This window comes from Thermobia domestica, chromosome 16, assembly GCF_964235325.1.
Source record: "Thermobia domestica chromosome 16, izTheDome1.hap1.1, whole genome shotgun sequence".
In the NCBI taxonomy this organism is placed as follows: domain Eukaryota; kingdom Metazoa; phylum Arthropoda; class Insecta; order Zygentoma; family Lepismatidae; genus Thermobia; species Thermobia domestica.
Window position 1 is genome coordinate 145,106,268 of NC_137469.1, and position 19,473 is coordinate 145,125,740.

Consider the following 19,473-nt stretch of genomic DNA (forward strand, 5'->3'; position numbering starts at 1 on the left):
GGATTTGCGCCAGTGGTTTAAATGGAAATGTAGTACTAATGAACCGGCAGCCATTAATTTTGAACTGCCTTCAGAGAAAACTTTTCATCTTGAAATGTCAACAAATTGACTAATTAATGCATTATTTTACTAATCTATTAAGTGATAGAAGAAAACGCACATGTGACATATTACAATCAATCTTTTTATATTAGTAGTACAGTATTGTGAACAAAAATCAAAAATAAAAAAATATTTAACTCTTCTTAAATAATTAATATGTTCATAGGACATATTATACTGCAATTGATACTATTTATCTTTTCTGACAGCTCGACGCTCGCACGTGGTGCTCAATGCTGTGTCGTGTATTGAAACACGAAATTATTCACTGCAAGTAAATCTCAGTTTTGTAAAATTAAGTGACACAAAAGAGAACTAAAAAGAATGCTCTCAATAACCAGCAACTTCACTACTCAAGTTGACGTTCGACTAACACAGTGTGTATTTGTCTATATTCAAATTGGCAACGTGCGTTGGAGAGCGAGAGAAATGAGCAACTATAATGAACGTGCTGTTGGCAGAACGTGCTATTGCCATAGAAACAGCTCTTCTTGTCTGATTATTATGGCCACGTACAGGAAGAAAATAAGAGAGGAAAGCAACTGTCAGAAAGGACAAGTTGTATCAAATGGACTGTAACAACTAAATGCTTAAGCTGTTTCTATTTAATTAGCATTAGCCATATATCTTACCGTAATTCCATTGACCTTTTCTTCAACAACCTTCTGTATAATGGAAGGCGATAACATTACAAAACTCAACATTGTAATCATTGGAACATAAAAACCATATAAGAAATACAAGTTATCGGTTATTTTGAACGGATAATATGGTAATTTTTGAATGGTTAACTGAAATACCAAAACGTTCATTAAGATATAGTGTTACAAGAACCACATTTCTTTGTTAATGCTTGGAATCGAATTATGATTCTTATTGCAAATATCAAATGGTATTAGAGGAAAGTGGTCGAATTCTGCGCACTTAAGGAAAAATCGTAATTTCTCCGCTGTTTTTGTAAGCATAACAACATAACTTTGCACAGCCATTCTTTGCGGTGTAGTAGACAAGGTCAACACGTAGTTTCAATAAAAGCTTACACCAGTACTCGATAATAGACAAGAAACCTGAACTATACATCTGCGCACAATTACCCAACTAGGTGGGTAATTCTGCGCGTAGTATAGCATAATTCTGCGCGAAGCAAATGTACGTATATGTTTAAAGCAAGGATACATTTTCATAACAAATACCATGCTACTTAGATATATAGATGGAGTGGATTCAGAAAAAGAATAAGGTGGGCTACAAGTATTACTATATACTTTATGCTCTACTTGCTTTATAACTGAAAAATACATATTTTGAGCGTATTGAAAACATAAGCCTGAGTAGACCAGTAGCTATAAATGGTAGACAATAGAACAGCAGGGTATATTTCAGCTGATACTTAACCACTTTCTTGTCTGTGGGGCCACCCTGGGGAGGAAAATTTATTACGTGGGCAATAGAAGAAGGGTGAGGTGGTTCCTGGAAAGTGGAATGATCCCTTTTGCTGTTGAAACATGATCCTACACGATTCTTTAATCGAAACTTTAAAAATTATATTCAAATCGAAATTAAAAATATGTTCCAGATTATTACAATTTCAGTATATCCCTTGAAACGCGATCCCTAGCTCCCACAAACTTTTCGCCCTTAATTATGATCTTACTTAAATATTTAATTCGATCCATCAAAATGGTCATTCAGTTTAATTTAATTCGTTTTCATTAAAATTATTTCTCTCCGTTTTACGAGTCGCTTGTACAAGCTTTGCTTCTGCATTCTTTCGTGTTATTTATTTTAAATTGGATCATTTGCTTTTTGCAACTTGTATCTTGACGGACCGATTTCAATGAAATCTCATAAAGAGAAACTTCCTTCGAAAAATACTAAAAAATGTGTGAACGTTTTAAAAAATAGTTGTAAAATGTTCCGAAAATGTTTAAAAGAGTATAATTTTTAATGCTGGTTTGTTTTACTACGTAAAGTCCTAAGACAAGCGACGCTAACTTAGAAAATATTAACAGAACAGAACAGAACAAAAAAAAAACAAAATAGAAATAAAGTTATGTAGGAACGGGAAGAAAAGGAATGAATATTTATTTATTTACTTTTCATTTCTCGGTGCGAAATGAATTTTGTTATTCTTCTACCTTGCTTCTGAAATGAGAGACTCCAGTACAGGAAAGATGATACATCCATGCGTGCTCTTCACTTGCTAGCTCCCGACTGATGGCAGGATTCTAAGTCCTCCACTTCCTCTGCCACACAAACATCCTTGCGATCTGATTGGCAAGCCAAGTCCGGTTTAACTCCACCTCTCACTGTTTGAATTAGGGGAGATAGTTTGCTGTCAATCATTTCCTTTAGTTCTGAGTGAATGGAAGATTTGATTTTCTTTTCCTCCCTTTCGCCCCATTAATGCTCATCGTTTCTTGTTTGTACCCGTAAATTCCTGCCTTTCCCCGCGATGATTCACGCCCTACATCGATCCCTTTCTTTTGATACCAATGAATGAGCACACATTTCTTGTCGCGAATGGAGGAATCCTTTTTTTCTCACTCTGACGAGTTCTGTCTGCGAAAGTGTATTCTGCAACTTGAAGGGGTTGCGCTTCTTCCTCTCTTCTCACGCTGGGTGACGGACGGCCTCTATAGGTTACTTAACCCCGCCTACAGCCAACTGAATGGGTTTGTCTTTCTCATGTCAATAACATGATGGATAAACGCACCTGCCTCTGGACGTCTAATTGGCACCCATTAGCACTGTTTCAGACAACATTATCCCTTCTTGAATGGTTCTTTTGTGTAGTTAGAAACAAAAGAGGATGGTCTGTTCTTTGTGAGAAGAATACAACACTTATTGAGATATATGTCGAAATGAAGCCCATAAATTTTAACAGTATAAAGTTGACAATGGTTTTCATTCCTTCGTTCAAAACCTATAACTCATTAAAATCAAATTTCTATGAAAATTACTGGTTGACCCCGCTTAACGAATTTTGTAGTTCCTTGTAGGTATTAGTTCGGCTGTCTGGTGACGCGCCATATGCTATTAAAATACGACAATCTGGCTCCTCTTAACAGAGTTGGGTGAGACGATTTCAGACACGCTGGCGATCTACAAACCTTAGGTTCAGTGTGGAACCGTCTGATAAGCGCTAATACTTTGAAGCAATCGATATTTAATGACCTCCATAGGAAAGAAAAAAAATTTCTTTGATCCGACAAGATGTTTCCTTTTTATAGGCTGAACCCAAGCGGTATTACAAAGGAAAAAAATGAGCTTGCTATATCACACTCCTCTTACGTTAATTAATAAATATATTATATAAACCCACTGCACCAATTGCAAACTAAGTTTGGTCTTGCCACACGTTTAAGTTGCGGTTATTTCTCATAGTCTACAAATCTTGTGATTTTTGCTTTTTTGTTTGTTCATCAAGAGCAGATATCACATTCAAGTAACTTTTATATTATTAATATTGTTATTGTTTTCATATATATTTGTATTGAGAGTGGAGGGAACCCCCAGGATTTTTTACATAGGGTAAACCATACAGTGATTGGCACCCAGACCGTAATTGGCACTTTTCCAGTTAATATTTAAATAATAAAAGAACAAATCAGTTTTTTGAATGTATTCACTAACGAATGGTAGTACTAGACTTTGCTTCCATATTCTGTAAAGTTTCTTTCCTACTATTTTGGTATTAGAGTGAAGTGATTTATGGAATCGGTGGATATATTTTCCTAAAAGTAAACGTGGTCTTATTTCTTATGAATTTGTTAAGGATGTTTAAAGAATATTTACCATCCTTCCGACTTACTAAATGTTACTTACGGTTTGGTTTATTGGCATTGCAGATCAGGACGTATCAAAATGTGTTTTCCTTTCAAGCAACCTTGTAACCAATCTCTCCATTGTTAAAAAAAGTGGGGGTGCCAATCACTGTATGAAGAAGTATGTGCCTATATAGTAATTGGCATACCCCTGCCAATAACTATCAAATTAATATTTTGTATATGATTATGATATAAGGCTTTTAAAAGCTTCCAATCAGGGAAAATACAAATGTACTAAATTCTCAGGTTTCTACGTTAACACCTTCTAGTTAATGGCACCCCTGCCAATTACTGTATATTGTGGTGCCAATCACTGTAATTCAAAAATAATCAAATTTTAAAAAAGTTGATTACTTTCGATCGCGTGAATCAGAAGTCATGGCGTATTAGTATAGTGTCATACTAATACCAGAGTGTAACGCTATACCAGAATCTCATTATGAAATAATTAAGTCTAAAGTTTTTAAAATGAATCACATACAGTATAAGTAAACTGGTGCTTAGTCTTCAAAATTATTTGTAGGCAAACGCTGCTAAGAATTGGTAGTGATTTTTACTTGCATGTCTTTCCAAATAGAGTATGCCATAAAACAGAAATTCTAAGAAGTGGCGCTTTGCCTATTGTTGCAAAACACAGTCCATTTTTGTTGTTTTTCAATTGAATCATTGAGTTTAAAGACCTGTCATCCCCATCAAAACAAGTCTTTCTAGGGCATGGCATGTTTTCAAATTAAATAAAAATTTCAATGCTCAACATTTTCTACATCTTCAAGATGAAATTGTGCATCAGTTTCAGAAGATGCATGACGGTACTTTATGAAACAGTTCATAATGATACATTTCTTAAACAACTGATAAAAATATTCTTACAAAAATATTTTAAGTTAAGAACATTGTTTGTGAATAGAATAACTTTAAATTGTATTCATTATTGAAAGAAACTGTGACAATTACTAGAACACAATTAATTAGTCATGTATTTAGATCAGAAATAAATATTTAAATTGAATTAATCTTGAAACTCAGGAAACTCAAGAAACATATTTTATTTTGTTTCATTTCTTCTGCAAAGCGAATCCTTTACTTTTCGCAGGTAAAGGATTTTCTTTGTAGTTCAAAAGAAAAAAGAAAGATATTAAGACGGCAGCCGCTCTCAAAGACCACCCACCATAGTACCTCTCGACTCAACGTTAATGGACTGCCATTGTTATTGGAGACATAATTTCTGAGGACATAAGTTCAGAAATCTTGAAAACCTCACGCTGCAGACAATCACGAACCAAAATTGCACCTTCGCAAGTGCATATGAAGTTCACCAAAATCACATACTAGCAACAAAACGACGCTGGAAAACTAAGCCACGCCAGTAACCGATTTTTCTGGAAAATGGTGTCATGGACCCAAGGCAGCGAATCAGAAGCATAAATTCAAAATTGACAAAGAGAAGAAAGAAGCGTCTATTTTTTTAGAAAACTTCGGAAAACGCCTCAGCGGAAGAGAAGAACACTACAAGATCGTCTATCGTACCGAGCACATCTACATTACGGTACGTCATACTCGGGCAAACATATATTTTTTAAGTGCTTAATAATATAAGCACGGCAGGCTAATACTACAGTAGCTGCCGGCTCGGTGCCCACACTTTATCCATAACTAGTTACGTCTGAAACCGATTTTTCTCTTGTATATATTTCACACGTTATGACCGTTACTTTATTATTAGGATTTAATTGTGACGCTTCATTTTATTTGGTAAACTAAAGTACTTTGGTGACTGTGAGATGTGTGCATCGGAAAAGTTCAGTACTGTGCTATAAGTGAAAGAGGAATCGGAAAAGTTTGTGGTGCTGTCGTGCTTAATAAAAAACTGTGCTAATTTAAGTGAAGGTGTACGTGCCTATGGATAAACACTTACAAGTAGACATATCGACGCATCCCAACACCATGAGAATAGAAAGGGACATAGACACGAGCTCGAAGCCCGTCAACCGAGACAGATGCCCTACCATGATGAGAGATAGACGCCACAGGCCGATGAGGACTTCCAACCAGAGGAGGACTTCTTTTCCGGGATGTGAACCCAGGGAGCTGAGTGGGATACCCTACCGCAAGACTTGGAAATGGACACTAGGAACCACTATGGACACTAAGAAGTTAAAATTTTGTCAACATAGAAATATATCATGGAAAGAGTAAGAAAGGACAATAGGCTTCATTTATTTATTTATTTATTATTTCAGAACGATAGAATATGTATTTATACAAATAACGTGTAAGAACTAAGGCTCTGTAATATGAAACAGTATATCTAAAACTTTGACTAACAGATTGCCAGTATTCTTCTTACGTACGCGATTGTAGCGCCACAAGAGATTTTTAGGACTTCTGCACTTTAGGACTACTTCAGTTTAGGACTTCTGCCTTTTAGGACTTCTGCCGTTTAGGACTTCTGCCGCGATATGATTTTTAGGACTTGTGCCTTTTAGGACTTCTGCCTTTTAGGATTTCTGCCATTTAGGACTTGTGCCGCGAAATAATTTTTAGGACTTGTGCATTTTAGGTCTAATGCCGTTTAGGACTTCTCCTTTTAGGACTTCTGCCGTTTAGGACTTCTGCCGCGTCCCCCACACAGTATTCGTATAACCATTCTATCACCTCTTACTTAATATATCTCCTACATAAGTCTTGAAAGCAACCAGAATTATTATCTCTTGCATTCATCAGTCCGATTATTGAAATCATCTCCTTTTCTTTTCTTCTTGAAAAAGGTGTTAATTACAAGTGACTTACCTAATAGCCGTTCATGTTTAGGATGTAAACAAACAATCGCATAACAATTAGGTTGCTAATTAGTATTCAGTATAATAGAAATTTTCTTCTGTAAAAACTAGGTTAATAGTAGTGACAGAGTTTAGAATATTGTCAATTCAATAAGCAGTATTACATTGTTGCTATTTGTCTGTAAACATTGGATAAATTAAACATTGCGTTCTTCAGCTAAGAATGCGCTTAGAGTAATCAGAACACTTGTAACAACACTCGACAATATGATTCACTCTCAGCAACTTCGATTTATTAATTTCATCGCTTTCACATGTAATTTGAATTGGCTTTCTTGTTTATTTTTATAGAAAATGATCTTATTTCTCGTTAATTTTATTAAAAGTCTATTTAATGTTAGCACAAGAAAAGCATTTCTGTGATTATCATTTCTGAAACATACCTGTTTCTTTAACCTGTACTTCCATACTTAAAAGAAGTCATTGCAGCCAGCTTGAGGAAAAATTCCGTAAGCGGAAAACCTTTCTTTCAGCATTGCAGCTTGTGAGATTCAACCTTGTATATTATATGCATATTCTTGAAAATTTAGCTACGCACCTCTTTTCCTAGCGCTCTGGAGACAGCATTATGAGGAAAACAGGATCGATTAAGTTTAAGTCGTCATTCTTTTCAGATACCAGTACTAATTTTTAACTCAGAATTATCCAGAAACCGTACTTTAAACTTGGAGAGCTGAAGTGCGAGCCCCGTGGAGTCAACTTCGCTTCTCCAAAACCGACATCCTTTTTCTTTCGGTTATTTTTGGGATAGGCAGATCAGTCATCACTCATCGACACCTTTACACTTTAAGTGGTTTGTCAGAAATCCATTTTTCTTATGCAGTAGTAGAGTAATCCGCGATTGCATTTGCTATTCTTTTTATTTGATATGAAATAAGCAAATCAAATTTCAGGAATCGAGTTCCAAAATCAGTAAGTTTCAAATTTATCTTTGGAAATTTCACGCCCGAACACTAATATTTTGTTTATTTGTAATGTCATTTTGTAACACTATTTGACGATCCGTACCAGAGACGTTTCTAAATTCTATTTACATATGCAAAACTTAGCACAACCGGACTCGAACCCAAGCACCCCCTGCAAGTTACAAAACTTGGCGGCACAAACAGGAAACCATATCATTTTTAAAATTTTTAATTGTTAAAAATTTGGTGTCCCTAACAGGAACCCACATCTTTTTTTAAAATTTTTAATTGTTACAAAATTTGGCGGCCTGAACAGGAACCTACATCTTTTTTTAAAATTTTTAATTCTTACAAAATTTGGCAGCCCGTACAGGAATCCATATTTTTTAAAATTTTTAATTTTTACTAATCCAGCAATTGATAGAACTGTTTCACTGAATGGTCTTGTCATTATTCTGTAACTGTATTACACATACAAAGTGTAAAAAGAGGAATGGTATGACGATTTTTCTGTGAGCTTAGAAACTGTTAACAAATGAATTCTGCTGTTGTAATTGTTTACGAAAGTTGAAAATAGTTTCTGTAGTGCAGTGCAGTGCAATAACTTTAAACATATCTTTTGAAAATGTTGCGAACGAAGTGGTAAATGTTACAAAAAGAACTGATTAACGCCATTACAAAATGAAAACTACGTAGAAACCAATATAAAATATTGAAATATAATACTTTGCTACAATTATTATTATAATGGCAAATAAGTATTTATAAGTCTTCAGGAGATTTTGGTGACTCTCAAAAGTTTCATAATGTAAGAATGAATGAAAACTTTTACTAAATAAATGATAGTAAGATGTTCACTAATAATAAATTTAAGATTCTACAAACAATGATGACAAGAAACCATCGGTTCCCAAACGTTCACCTATGTTAGTTATCAATTGGCAATCCTTGACCTGATGGTTCTTCTCATAAGAGACCATCTGCTATTCAGGGATTAGTATGTTTTGGAATTTTTTCGCATTAGCAATGATACAATCATTTTGATGTTCAATGGTAACATTATCATCACCACACAAATTTTTGGCCTGCTTCAAAAATCGCTCCGAATTCTTTTTAATTCATACACGTAGTTACGAGGATGATCAACCCTAGCTTTACTGAACAGGATAGCCTTGGGAAGACAATAGATATTTCTTTCCATCGGAATGGTACACTTTTCCAAAAGAGAAAGATAATCCTCATATTTGGCAGATCCACAGGATGGACCCCTCCCTTACGCGGATTAGCAAATGAATCTTAAAATCCACCTTCTTCCCAAAACGAAAAATGTCCATTAGTATTTAAGATATTTTCGATGGTGTGGAACAATATATTGGGGTTCAATTCGTTTTTACCCTTCCATGAAACATTTATAGATGGTTGTTAATGAGCTGTCAATTGTTAATCCTACAACAGTATTCTTATCATTCTCTTTGAACGAATATCGTATTACAAAAATCAAATAGTGCCTGCATATAGGATTCAGGATTTTTTATTTCATTTTCACCTGTACACTTAATACTTATTTCTTTTCCCTGTACGAATAATTACAAAATGTTGTCTTTACTATTTCAAATTGTGGTACCATACATTTTATTCGATGTGTCCTGATATTGTTAAGTACATAGGCTTTACCTACCAATTTCAATGGAATGAACTTTTTCTTTTTACAAGTTTACCAAGTTCACGATAAAGATCAGTGATATCAAATACTAATTTACATTCTTTCTTGTTTAATATAATTTATTGAGAATAATGTATATATGAAACACAATAGTAGTACAACAGCAGTACATAGCATTAATATCACAATTTTTTTGAAGTTCCACATAATATTTTTAATTTGTGAGTGACTTTTTGACCTTGTTCCCAGATGTAGGAGACGGCACTTTGAATTGCGCAGTCGAGATACTCAACAATATTCTTGATTGTATTAATTAAAAAAAAAACATTAATTTTAAAATTGTAACAATAACTGGTAATCGATTTCGATATCATTGATAAGTGAATCTTCATTTTTATGACAAAATCACTATAGAATGTCACAAAAATGTTAATTTCATTACTAATCGTTGTCTACTATGTTTTTCGAACTCGTAAATCGAACATTTCTTTTTTTAATATTTTATATCGAAATATTATAGGATTTATTTTAGATAAAAAATCTACATTCTGCTAAAATAATATCCTGTCCACCTTAACGACAAATGTTGATATTTTTCGTGCGCAATTGTTTCGCGCATCCCCCATCGTTGCACTATAAATCCTGCGCATGCGTGTACTTGTACTAGTACAAATAAGGTGAGTGATACGGTGTTAAGATGTACAATCAAAAATAGCTGTTTCAGCGGTTGGAAAGATATGCATAAATAGACATGCATAATGTTAAACAAGTAATAAAGCTTCTTTTCATAATAAGAGAAGGAAAGGTGAAATTGAAACCAATCTTTCCTTACCGCAAAGTAAACACTTAAAATCTAAATATATTTCACCAGGTGAAAAACGTTTTGAACTTGAAAACCAAAAAAATATTCTTCTACATCCAAATGATCCTGACATTCCTGAAAAAGAACCTGAAGCATATTAGATTATTTTTCCCGCAGAAGATATTATACGTGATGCTGTGTATAGACGAGATTTTAGATAGCCAAATGAAATATCCTTTGGAGAGGAAGTAGTAGTAGATCAAAATACAATTTCTAATGGCATTCTAATATTGGACGATGTGAACTGTGGTTGTACTCCTAGTGCAGTAAGTGCAGTTTGTTTAAAACAGTTACTAGAAAAATATAAACTTTCTGAACAATTACTTTGTGAAAGTTGTGCAATTCGTAGTGAGAAAGAAACTGGTCATAAATTTGTAAGTGAGAGTGATGAAGAATTAAAATACTATTGTGTGGAATTTCCTAATTAAGAAATCAACACGTGAATAAATGTTAGAACAGTATCTAAAAAATCATGTGAAATATATAGATGCAAATATTATTCCACATCTTATAAACAAATTTAACTATATATATCAGGATTTAATGATTATATACATTTAATGATTATCATATTTCTGATTTAAGAGAAGCATATCCTGAACATGATAAAAATGTGTATCAATAATCCACACCATGGGTAGCAGTGTCTTTCCCTAAATGCGTACAACCGTTGCGAATATGAGTGTTCTTCTTTTTCTGTGAATGAACAATGTGTGTTACTATGTATTGCACTAAGGAAACCACAGCGTTAGCTTTTGTGTTACGACTTTTTGAAAATCGCAGTATTTTAGATGAACATGAATGCATTACTTTAGACTATGATATATGCTATAATGCATAGCATGCTATGGTTAATGTCCAAACTTTTGTTGACTTATATGAAGACTTTGCAAGAGTGCATATGATATTGAAATTGATGATTGGATATTTACATATGTATTATATAACAAATGTTTATAGAAAGACTATATTCAATTAATTGGAGTTATTCATACGAAAAGATTTAAAATATAATATGCAATTTTAAACTTGTAAAATAGTAATAATGGTAAATGGAAACTCTTCTGTTAATCAATTACAAAATAATAAAAACAAAGTGTATAAATTAAAAAAAACTGAAAAAACTTTCCGCATTCAACTGGTCAACATATAATTGTACATATACTAATATAAATATTCATCGTATTAAACAATATTTCAAGAAATGTTAACATTTTAAATCACAAATATTTTTGAAGGTAAAGTATCTTATTGAAATATGTAAATAAAATTTTATCACATTATATTAATTGTTTTTGTTATTTCATTACATGTACGTTTTAAAATTTTCTTCTGTGTAAATTCGTTTTACATCATCATACTTAAAATATTCTATGAAAAAAAATTCTTGCAATTAAAAAGTTTAATAGGTGCATATTGAAAACTTTCTGCATGTCAGGATTCGCGTACGTAAAATCGGTTTGTGCATTTTTCTAACGTAAAAATTATGCATTTTATGATTCTCGTTTGTAAAACCAGTTTCAGCATTTTGTTTTAAAAATTGAATTTTTGTTTTAATCTGAAAATTACATTTTCATTTTGGCAAGTTGCATTTTTTTAATTTTGAAAATTACATTTTCATTTGGCAAGTTGCATTTTGTAATTTTGAAAATTACATTTTCATTTTACAGCTTATATATTTAGTGTAAATTTCTGCATTTTGTTTTTAATTTTGAAATTTAATTTCATTTCATTCTCATTTTCATTTTTGTTTATATTTCTGGATTTTGTTTTTGAAAACACTTTTCTGGGTTTTATATTACATGTATGTGCAAAACTTTCTGCATATTATGATGCGTGTATGTAAAAACAGTTTCTGCATTTTATATAAAAGAACAGCATTTATATTGCGTGCATGTCAAAACATTCTGAATGTTATGATTTGAATATGTAAAACAGTATGTGCATTTTATATGAAAAACTTTCAGCATTTATATTGCGTGTATGTGAAAAACTTTCTGAATGTTAGGATTAGCGTTTGTAAAAACACTTTTCTGCATTTTATATTTCATGCATGTGAAAACTTTTTGCATTGTGAGGTAAGTATATAAAATCACACTATAATATTACACAGTTTTTAAAATTAATTATTAGGTCAGTTTCTGCCTTTCTATAATCTCCTTTGCCATTGCAAAGTCGGTGTTAAATGTTTGATTGTGAATATTTTATTCTCTCGTAGAAATTTACTCGACGAACAATCTTAGATTGTGAACCTAAAAATAATTTGCATCTTACTTTATTATTTCGTATTATTTACAGTAATTCTCTTACAGCAACATAGTTGTGCATTGTCAAATAATTACTACGTAAATTTTTAAGAGCAAATTTCATATGCGAACTTTAAACTTTCGTTTCGTATTTTATTATTTCCTATCTTTTAATATCTCGTAATTTTTTGGATCGCTTCTTATGGAAGCTCTAAGCAATGTGCGATTGTGAATATATTAAAAATTCTTGCAGAAACTGCTTGATTTTCTTAACAGTATACTCATAGAGTATGATCAATCAAATAAATATTGCACAAACTCGTTCTTATTTATTTATATGGTTCGTTCGTTACATGAACTCTTCTTATTCAGTGGTACGTTTGTTACACAAACTCTGAGGAACTATGTTCCGAAAATACTAAAAATGTGTAGTGTTAAATAATTCAATTCTAACTTGTAATATTCATTTTAGTTTATGAAACTTGTATTTTAACGCATCGTTTTCAATTTTCTTCCTTGGTTCGCTTCCATAGCAAGGTCTGAGCAAATTTATTTGTGATGCTATGCAGAATGTTTCGAAAATATTAAAATTGCGAACTTGTAAATAATTCAATATAAAATTTTCAGGAAAGTAAAAGTAACCATCAAAATTTTAAATACTTCAAAGTAATAGTAAGAAATTCAAGAAAATAAAAAAAATCAAATATCAATTTTAAATCAGTTTCCGATAAGAAACGATAGAATACATAAATAAGTTTCACCTTCTAAAATAACAATGATATATTTTATTTAGGAAAGTTTTTTATTAAAGAAAAATGACGAAATTATATTTGTATATATATTTATTTGAATATAAAGATATATGCAAGCCTACAAACATAATAATACACATAACTGTCACATAAGTATAGAAAATAATATATTCATATATATAGAAACACAATAACACACACAACTGTAGCAAATAATATATACAAATAATATTATATACATATATACAAATAGAAATCACTTTGTAGCGTTTCTGTCCTTTTCTAATAAAATGTCCACTAATATTTCAAAATATTTTGGATTTCTTGAAAGTTGTTATATTTTCATCAAACAGGTGTTCATTTCTTTTGCTATTAAAATGTGATTTCACATAATATGCATACACCTCGTCTCTCACATTTTTGCCCGCCATAATTTTCCACGCTTCTGCTTCAACTGTTAATATATTCACAAAGAGACACCTATGGCCAAACTGATAAAAAAATTTAGGCTACACCCCTCACAAAGGAAAACTGTCTTCGGTTCCCACTTTAAAATAATCTCTTTAACACAAATTTCACTCACAAAGTCACTACTGCACTGCCACTGTTTTGTTTGTACATGCAAATCCAATGCAGTCTTTTGGGGTGAAGTTGAAGAATCCAACGGTGAAAAATTGGTCATGGTGTGTCTGGTTTACATTCATCTATCTCATCGAATAATTTACAAATTTCTTCCTCCTTTTATTCATTAAATAAATCAGGAGATATTGGTCTTTCTTCTTCTTCGACAAGGGTCCACTTTATCGTTGGAGCATGGAACTTTTTTTCCGATGTTAATGCTGCTGGTACTGGTGAAGATGTTCCTGATCCAGCAGGCGAAATTGGAATTAGTATTCGGTCCTCTCTCAAATCAATAATTTCTTCCTCTATAATAACATCTGGAGAAGCCGGGGCAAAGTAGCAAGTTTCCTCCTCAATAAACAAGTCCTGAGATTCTCTATTGGATTTAAACTATTTCTTTGGAGATTCAACATACTCAAACGAAGAATTCCAGTCTACTACGTTGCAAAGCTCGATTTCTCGCTGTACTACATTGCCAACTCGCTATACTAGTGCTCTGATGATACTATGCCAGTCTTCTCATCATACCCCATATATAAGGAAAACTTTACCTATTACCTCATATCACGTGGTACTTTAAAACACTTCCGCTACATCATTTGAAATATTTTCCCATGTACTTTCACAATTCTCTATACATTTTTCATAGGTATAGGGACAGAGAAAACGTACTTATATTTCATTTATGTTCTTATATATCATACATTTCATCAAAACATTCTTTTGAAACAGCATCATCAATGTTATTTATATTGTGCAACCATCATTCATATCTTACAACGTTATTCCTTTAATAATGTTATTCATATCCTGTATTAATCAATCACTTGTCATCTACCCACAAAGAAAAGGTGAACACACTTCATACTACTAATCATCTTTTATATTCGCATTCAGTACCGCTTCATGTTTCAGCAGCATCAACAGTTCTTTTGTATTCGCGTTCAGTGTCGCCTTATGCTCCACCATTGGTGGCGCCAAAATTCTTTTGTATTCTTCGGCGACAATGTCTTATTTTCACCTATCATGCGATTAAACTTGTTTGTATTACTCTGTTGGCATTCTGTGATGTTTATCTACCGCGACCTTAATTTTCATTGTTTTCTCCGCCGACAATGTCTTGTATTCACCTACCGCGGAGCCATACTTCTTTTCTATTGCCAATTAGCATAGGGGAGTGATTCAACAGTTCACTTACCCCGACCTTGTATTCTCCGCCGACAATGTCTTGTGTTTAGCTACCGCGGCGCCAAACTTGTTTTTATTACTCTGTCGGCGCTCTGTTATGTTTACCCGACACAGCGTTGCTTTTCTTTTGTATTTGTCTTCATGCTTAAACACGTACCTGTAAAGTCATTGCCCGACAACGCCATTTTTCCCTCTCGCTCAACTGGTTTTCAAAAAGCGCGCGAAAAGTTCAGTTCATGTCTCGATGTCACCAGCGAAAGACGTACGAGAACCACGCTTTGTATATGTACCAGCATAGCCTTTCGTGCCGGAGTATACCTATTCCGTACACGACATCTTTCAGACGGAGAATCCAGAATGTGTCCCGCATGAATAAAGTTTGTTCCCTCCCCATTTTTAATACGATCACAATCAAAGATTATTCGACGACATTTAAATACTTCGTAATATAATTCCTCTGAGTTTTCTTTAATGAAAACGAAAGAATAAAACATAATTAATATAATCACAGCAAAGCTGTTCCACAAAGTTGCTTTAGCATACGAACCAATTAAATTAATTAATATGATCACAATCAAATTTAACAAACTTTCTAGTATGCTCACACAGTGTTCGAGTAATCATTACAAGGGATTAAAAATACGATAATATATATATATATATATATATATATATATATATATATATATATATATATATCGAGTTTTATTAATGAACACGAAAGAATAAAAAAAGATACGATCCAACAGATATGTTGAGTTTCCTATAAAAACAACCTCTATCAAAAATCACGTGATACAGCTCATTTAACTTTTTCTAGAAACTACTTCATACCTCCTAACACTCAGCCTTTTTCCAGGAACCAGTCTGACCACCTAACGGTCAGGGTAATAAATCTTTCCCCTGCGAATCATCTGTCGGACGACACCTCACCCCCAGAGACAAGGAAGTGGTTAAGTAACAGCTGAAATAGACCCCTTGCTGTTCTATTGTCTACCACTTATAGCTACTGGTCTACTAGCAAGATATCAGAAGGGAAAGCAATGACGCAAAGAATGTTTTAGATTCACGATAATGGAACTTATAATGCAAAGTTTTGCATCTCGGAATTTTGCACCAACTTGTTCTCATCATGTCCGGCAGTAATGACTGTATTAGGGGCCTCCGCACTGACATTGTGAAAATCTGATTCTGAAAGTTTTTCAGGCTTAATGGCACTACTCCATCTATGGCTTTGTCCATCATTGCAACCTTGATGTATGCTTCATTGAAAATACTAGCGCGATCGTATTGTACACTTTAATCGTTCTCATGGTCTTTGCTAGTCGTTGATGACTTATTTCTCATTGTTTCCTTTGATTTCAAAAACTGAGAGCATTATTTGTAAAACGCTGTTTTCCGTGGCGCGTAGAAAGCAGTCTACCGGCTGAAGCCTATGAGATGGATAGGAGATATTGATAAAAGCATGTCGTTATTTTCTCTACAATATATGCGAATTCGGAATCAAATATGGCTAGCATGGTCGTTAAATATGAGAAGTAATAGATCGATCGGAGATGGGCGCACAAAGTTTCTGAAATGATAAATTCATTGCATAAACAAATCTTCATTAATCCATCCATTCTTACTGCAGGCATAGACTGCGTCTATTGGATCTCCTTTTTGTAATAGTTGTGAAATTCAACACCGTGGGAATATAAACATGGGCGGGACGAAGGTTCCAGATGCACTACAAGCACACACAGAAGTAACTGTCTATCTACGCTCGCACAAAATAGCAGTTGCTACCTGTTTCTAACCTTTATGTGCTAAAATTCGGATATGATTTTTTACGTTGCAAATACCAATTTTATCTACGTTGAAAATTTTATTTGAGGGAAACTGCTGCATTTCTATTACTGTTTGCAAGCTATTGAAGAATATTGTCACGGCTTCTTCATTGAACCCCTTTATAATATTCAAATTTACTCCCTTAGGTTTTCTTAGGCTTATTCGTAGATTTCTTTTAAGACACAGCCTCAAGCAGTCCTTACCAGTAAATTTGGTAGTTCCATCAAAATTATGGGCAATTTGATTTGCTTCAGGATATTCGCAAGCCAAACACCGAAGGTGTATAGGTGTGACACCCAAAAATAAATTTGCAACTTTATTTACATAGTCCGCCAATTCGCGTTCTCGTTCTCGGGAGAACACTGGTTTTCTTCCGAGAGTAATACGTTCCTTATTTCCAGTTTTCATCCTTAGACGAATAGTAGATTCTGCTATTCTGTACAGTTTTCCAACTTCTTGAATCGCACACCCACTTTTAGCAACACTGATAGATTCTCTTAGTTGTTCCTCTGTAAAACTACCTCTTGTAGTTGTTCATTCTCTTCTTTTCGGTATATGTAATAAGAGAGGAACGATATTTTGCGAATCTACTACGTACGTTTGTCATTAACATAAAACTTCTTGAAATGCAATTCTGCGCACTGCGCAGAATTATCCCATCGATTTTGCGCAGAATAAACCCACTCCGCCATTTAACAAAAAACACAAAAATAGGATATATTAAATATTGATTAGCATTATGAAGCCGTGATTATAATATTCATTTTATAATATATATATGGAACATAAAAGTAACTACCTAGGAATATATAAAGTATAGAAGTATCTCTTAATTTGTTTGATGAAAATTTAAAATCAACAGGGAAAAAATAATTTAACGCCCACTTAGAGCCTAAACATTTAACATAATGACTTCCCTGCTTTAATGTTAGTTACTAGTAACGGCCGCACCGTTGAAGCAGCAAGCAATGTGTCGTAAAAGATCTCCAAGTTCAAGAAACACGTGCGCGCAGAATTCGACTACCTTCCCCTATATCAAAACTCTCAACATGAAAAAAAATGAATCACTTAAAAACAAAGAGATAATAAAAGACTAAATGCGCAACATAAACTCAAGAGAATTTTGTATGAAAATATTATTAGGTCTAAGTGAAATTAAGAACTTAATATATATATATATATATATATATATATATATATATATATATATATATATATATATAACGAAGACTAAATTTTGATACATTTGTCGGTAAGTGGTATGTGAAAGCAAGTGTGGAAATTGTGTAAGCAGAGAATTATTTGAGCCAAACTCCTCTTTACTGGACTTAAGCGTTCGTTTGTCCGGATTGCTCCTCAGAGATGCCTTAACCGTTTCTAACCAAATTTTACATGGTGATTGGAGAGCAAGCGTTGAGAATATCGTAAGGAGTCTGTTGTTCCAATCGGACATACTATTGAGGAATAATTACCGAAAAACAGGATCTCTGAGATGGCTGAACAGTTCTTCACCAAATTTGACATGGTGATTGAGAGCGCACCTTCAGTGTCCTAAGGGATCGCATGTCCCGATTAGAAATTTCATTGGGGAATAATAACGGGAAAACGGATGCCCATAGAATTAACCTTGGAAAAGCGTTTGACTAAGGAATTCTCATTGTAAACAATGGAAAAATACAATTTTTAGCATTAGAAATAGAGCGAAATCCTTTTCGTTTTGTTTTGTGAAAGTTTTTTCAAAACGAAGCACCTATTCACTTTACTTAGGTATGTGTTTGTCCAGATATTACTCTGAGATGCCTGAACCATTCTTAACCAAATTTGACACGGTGATTCGAGAGTGCACCTTCAGTGTCGTAAAGGGTCGCATGTCGAAATTGGACATACCATTGAGAAATAATCGCCGAAAAATGGGATGCCAGTAGATTTAACCTTGAAAAAGCATTTGGTGCACGAATTCTGATTGTAAACAATGGAAAATAGAATTTTCAGCATTAGAAATAGGGCAAAGAGCTTATTGTTTTGCTCTGCGAACACAATTTTTCAAAGCCATTGTGCTTCTCACTGATATATCAAATTCAACTATGTCGATATCGTTTTTGATCATGAAAATAACTGATGCACTAAAAAGTGTATGAATAATCAATAAAAGTTATGAATAATATATGAATAATCAATCGCTCAAAATTTGCAATTATTGTACACTTAGTCGGCTATGTTTTTCAGCGCACAAACAACTGGTACAGGTTATTCAAAATGTTTCGTTGAAATCCGTGAAACACGTCTCAAGGACGGAATACCATGGTATCGCCTAATCTTAGCATCCAGTTTGGATCAAATATCGTATTCCAAAAAACTGAGATCTAGGCTCCAGTTGGAGCTCGTTCACCGTCGTGAAGTTTAGAATATGTTGCTGAAACTATGGGTCGACTTTGACTTACGAACCGAACTGAATCCTGTTGGAAGAACCAATGAATATTGGCAAAGAGACTTTAACTGTATGCGTCGGGCCGCAGACTGGTAGTTCACAGCATGCCTCACTCCAGTTTCCCAGAAGTGAGATCTCATGACTCCATTATATAAATTCAACCATCACACCATCACTGTGGTGGCGAACATTCTGGGAATAATCGC

The 19,473-nt window shown here is 33.6% G+C and overlaps 1 protein-coding gene across 1 annotated transcript in view; it reads right to left on the bottom strand.

Moving 5' to 3' along the window:
* Positions 1–887, bottom strand: part of LOC145672647 (phospholipid-transporting ATPase ABCA3-like) — a 228,203-nt gene extending 227,316 nt beyond the window's left edge. Inside the window, exon 1 of the mRNA XM_081741810.1 lies at positions 735–887. Within this exon, the coding sequence (XP_081597936.1) occupies positions 735–815 (81 nt within the window). The 5' untranslated portion in view covers positions 816–887. The remainder of the gene's footprint in view (positions 1–734) is intronic.
* Positions 888–19,473: the final 18,586 nt, after the last annotated feature.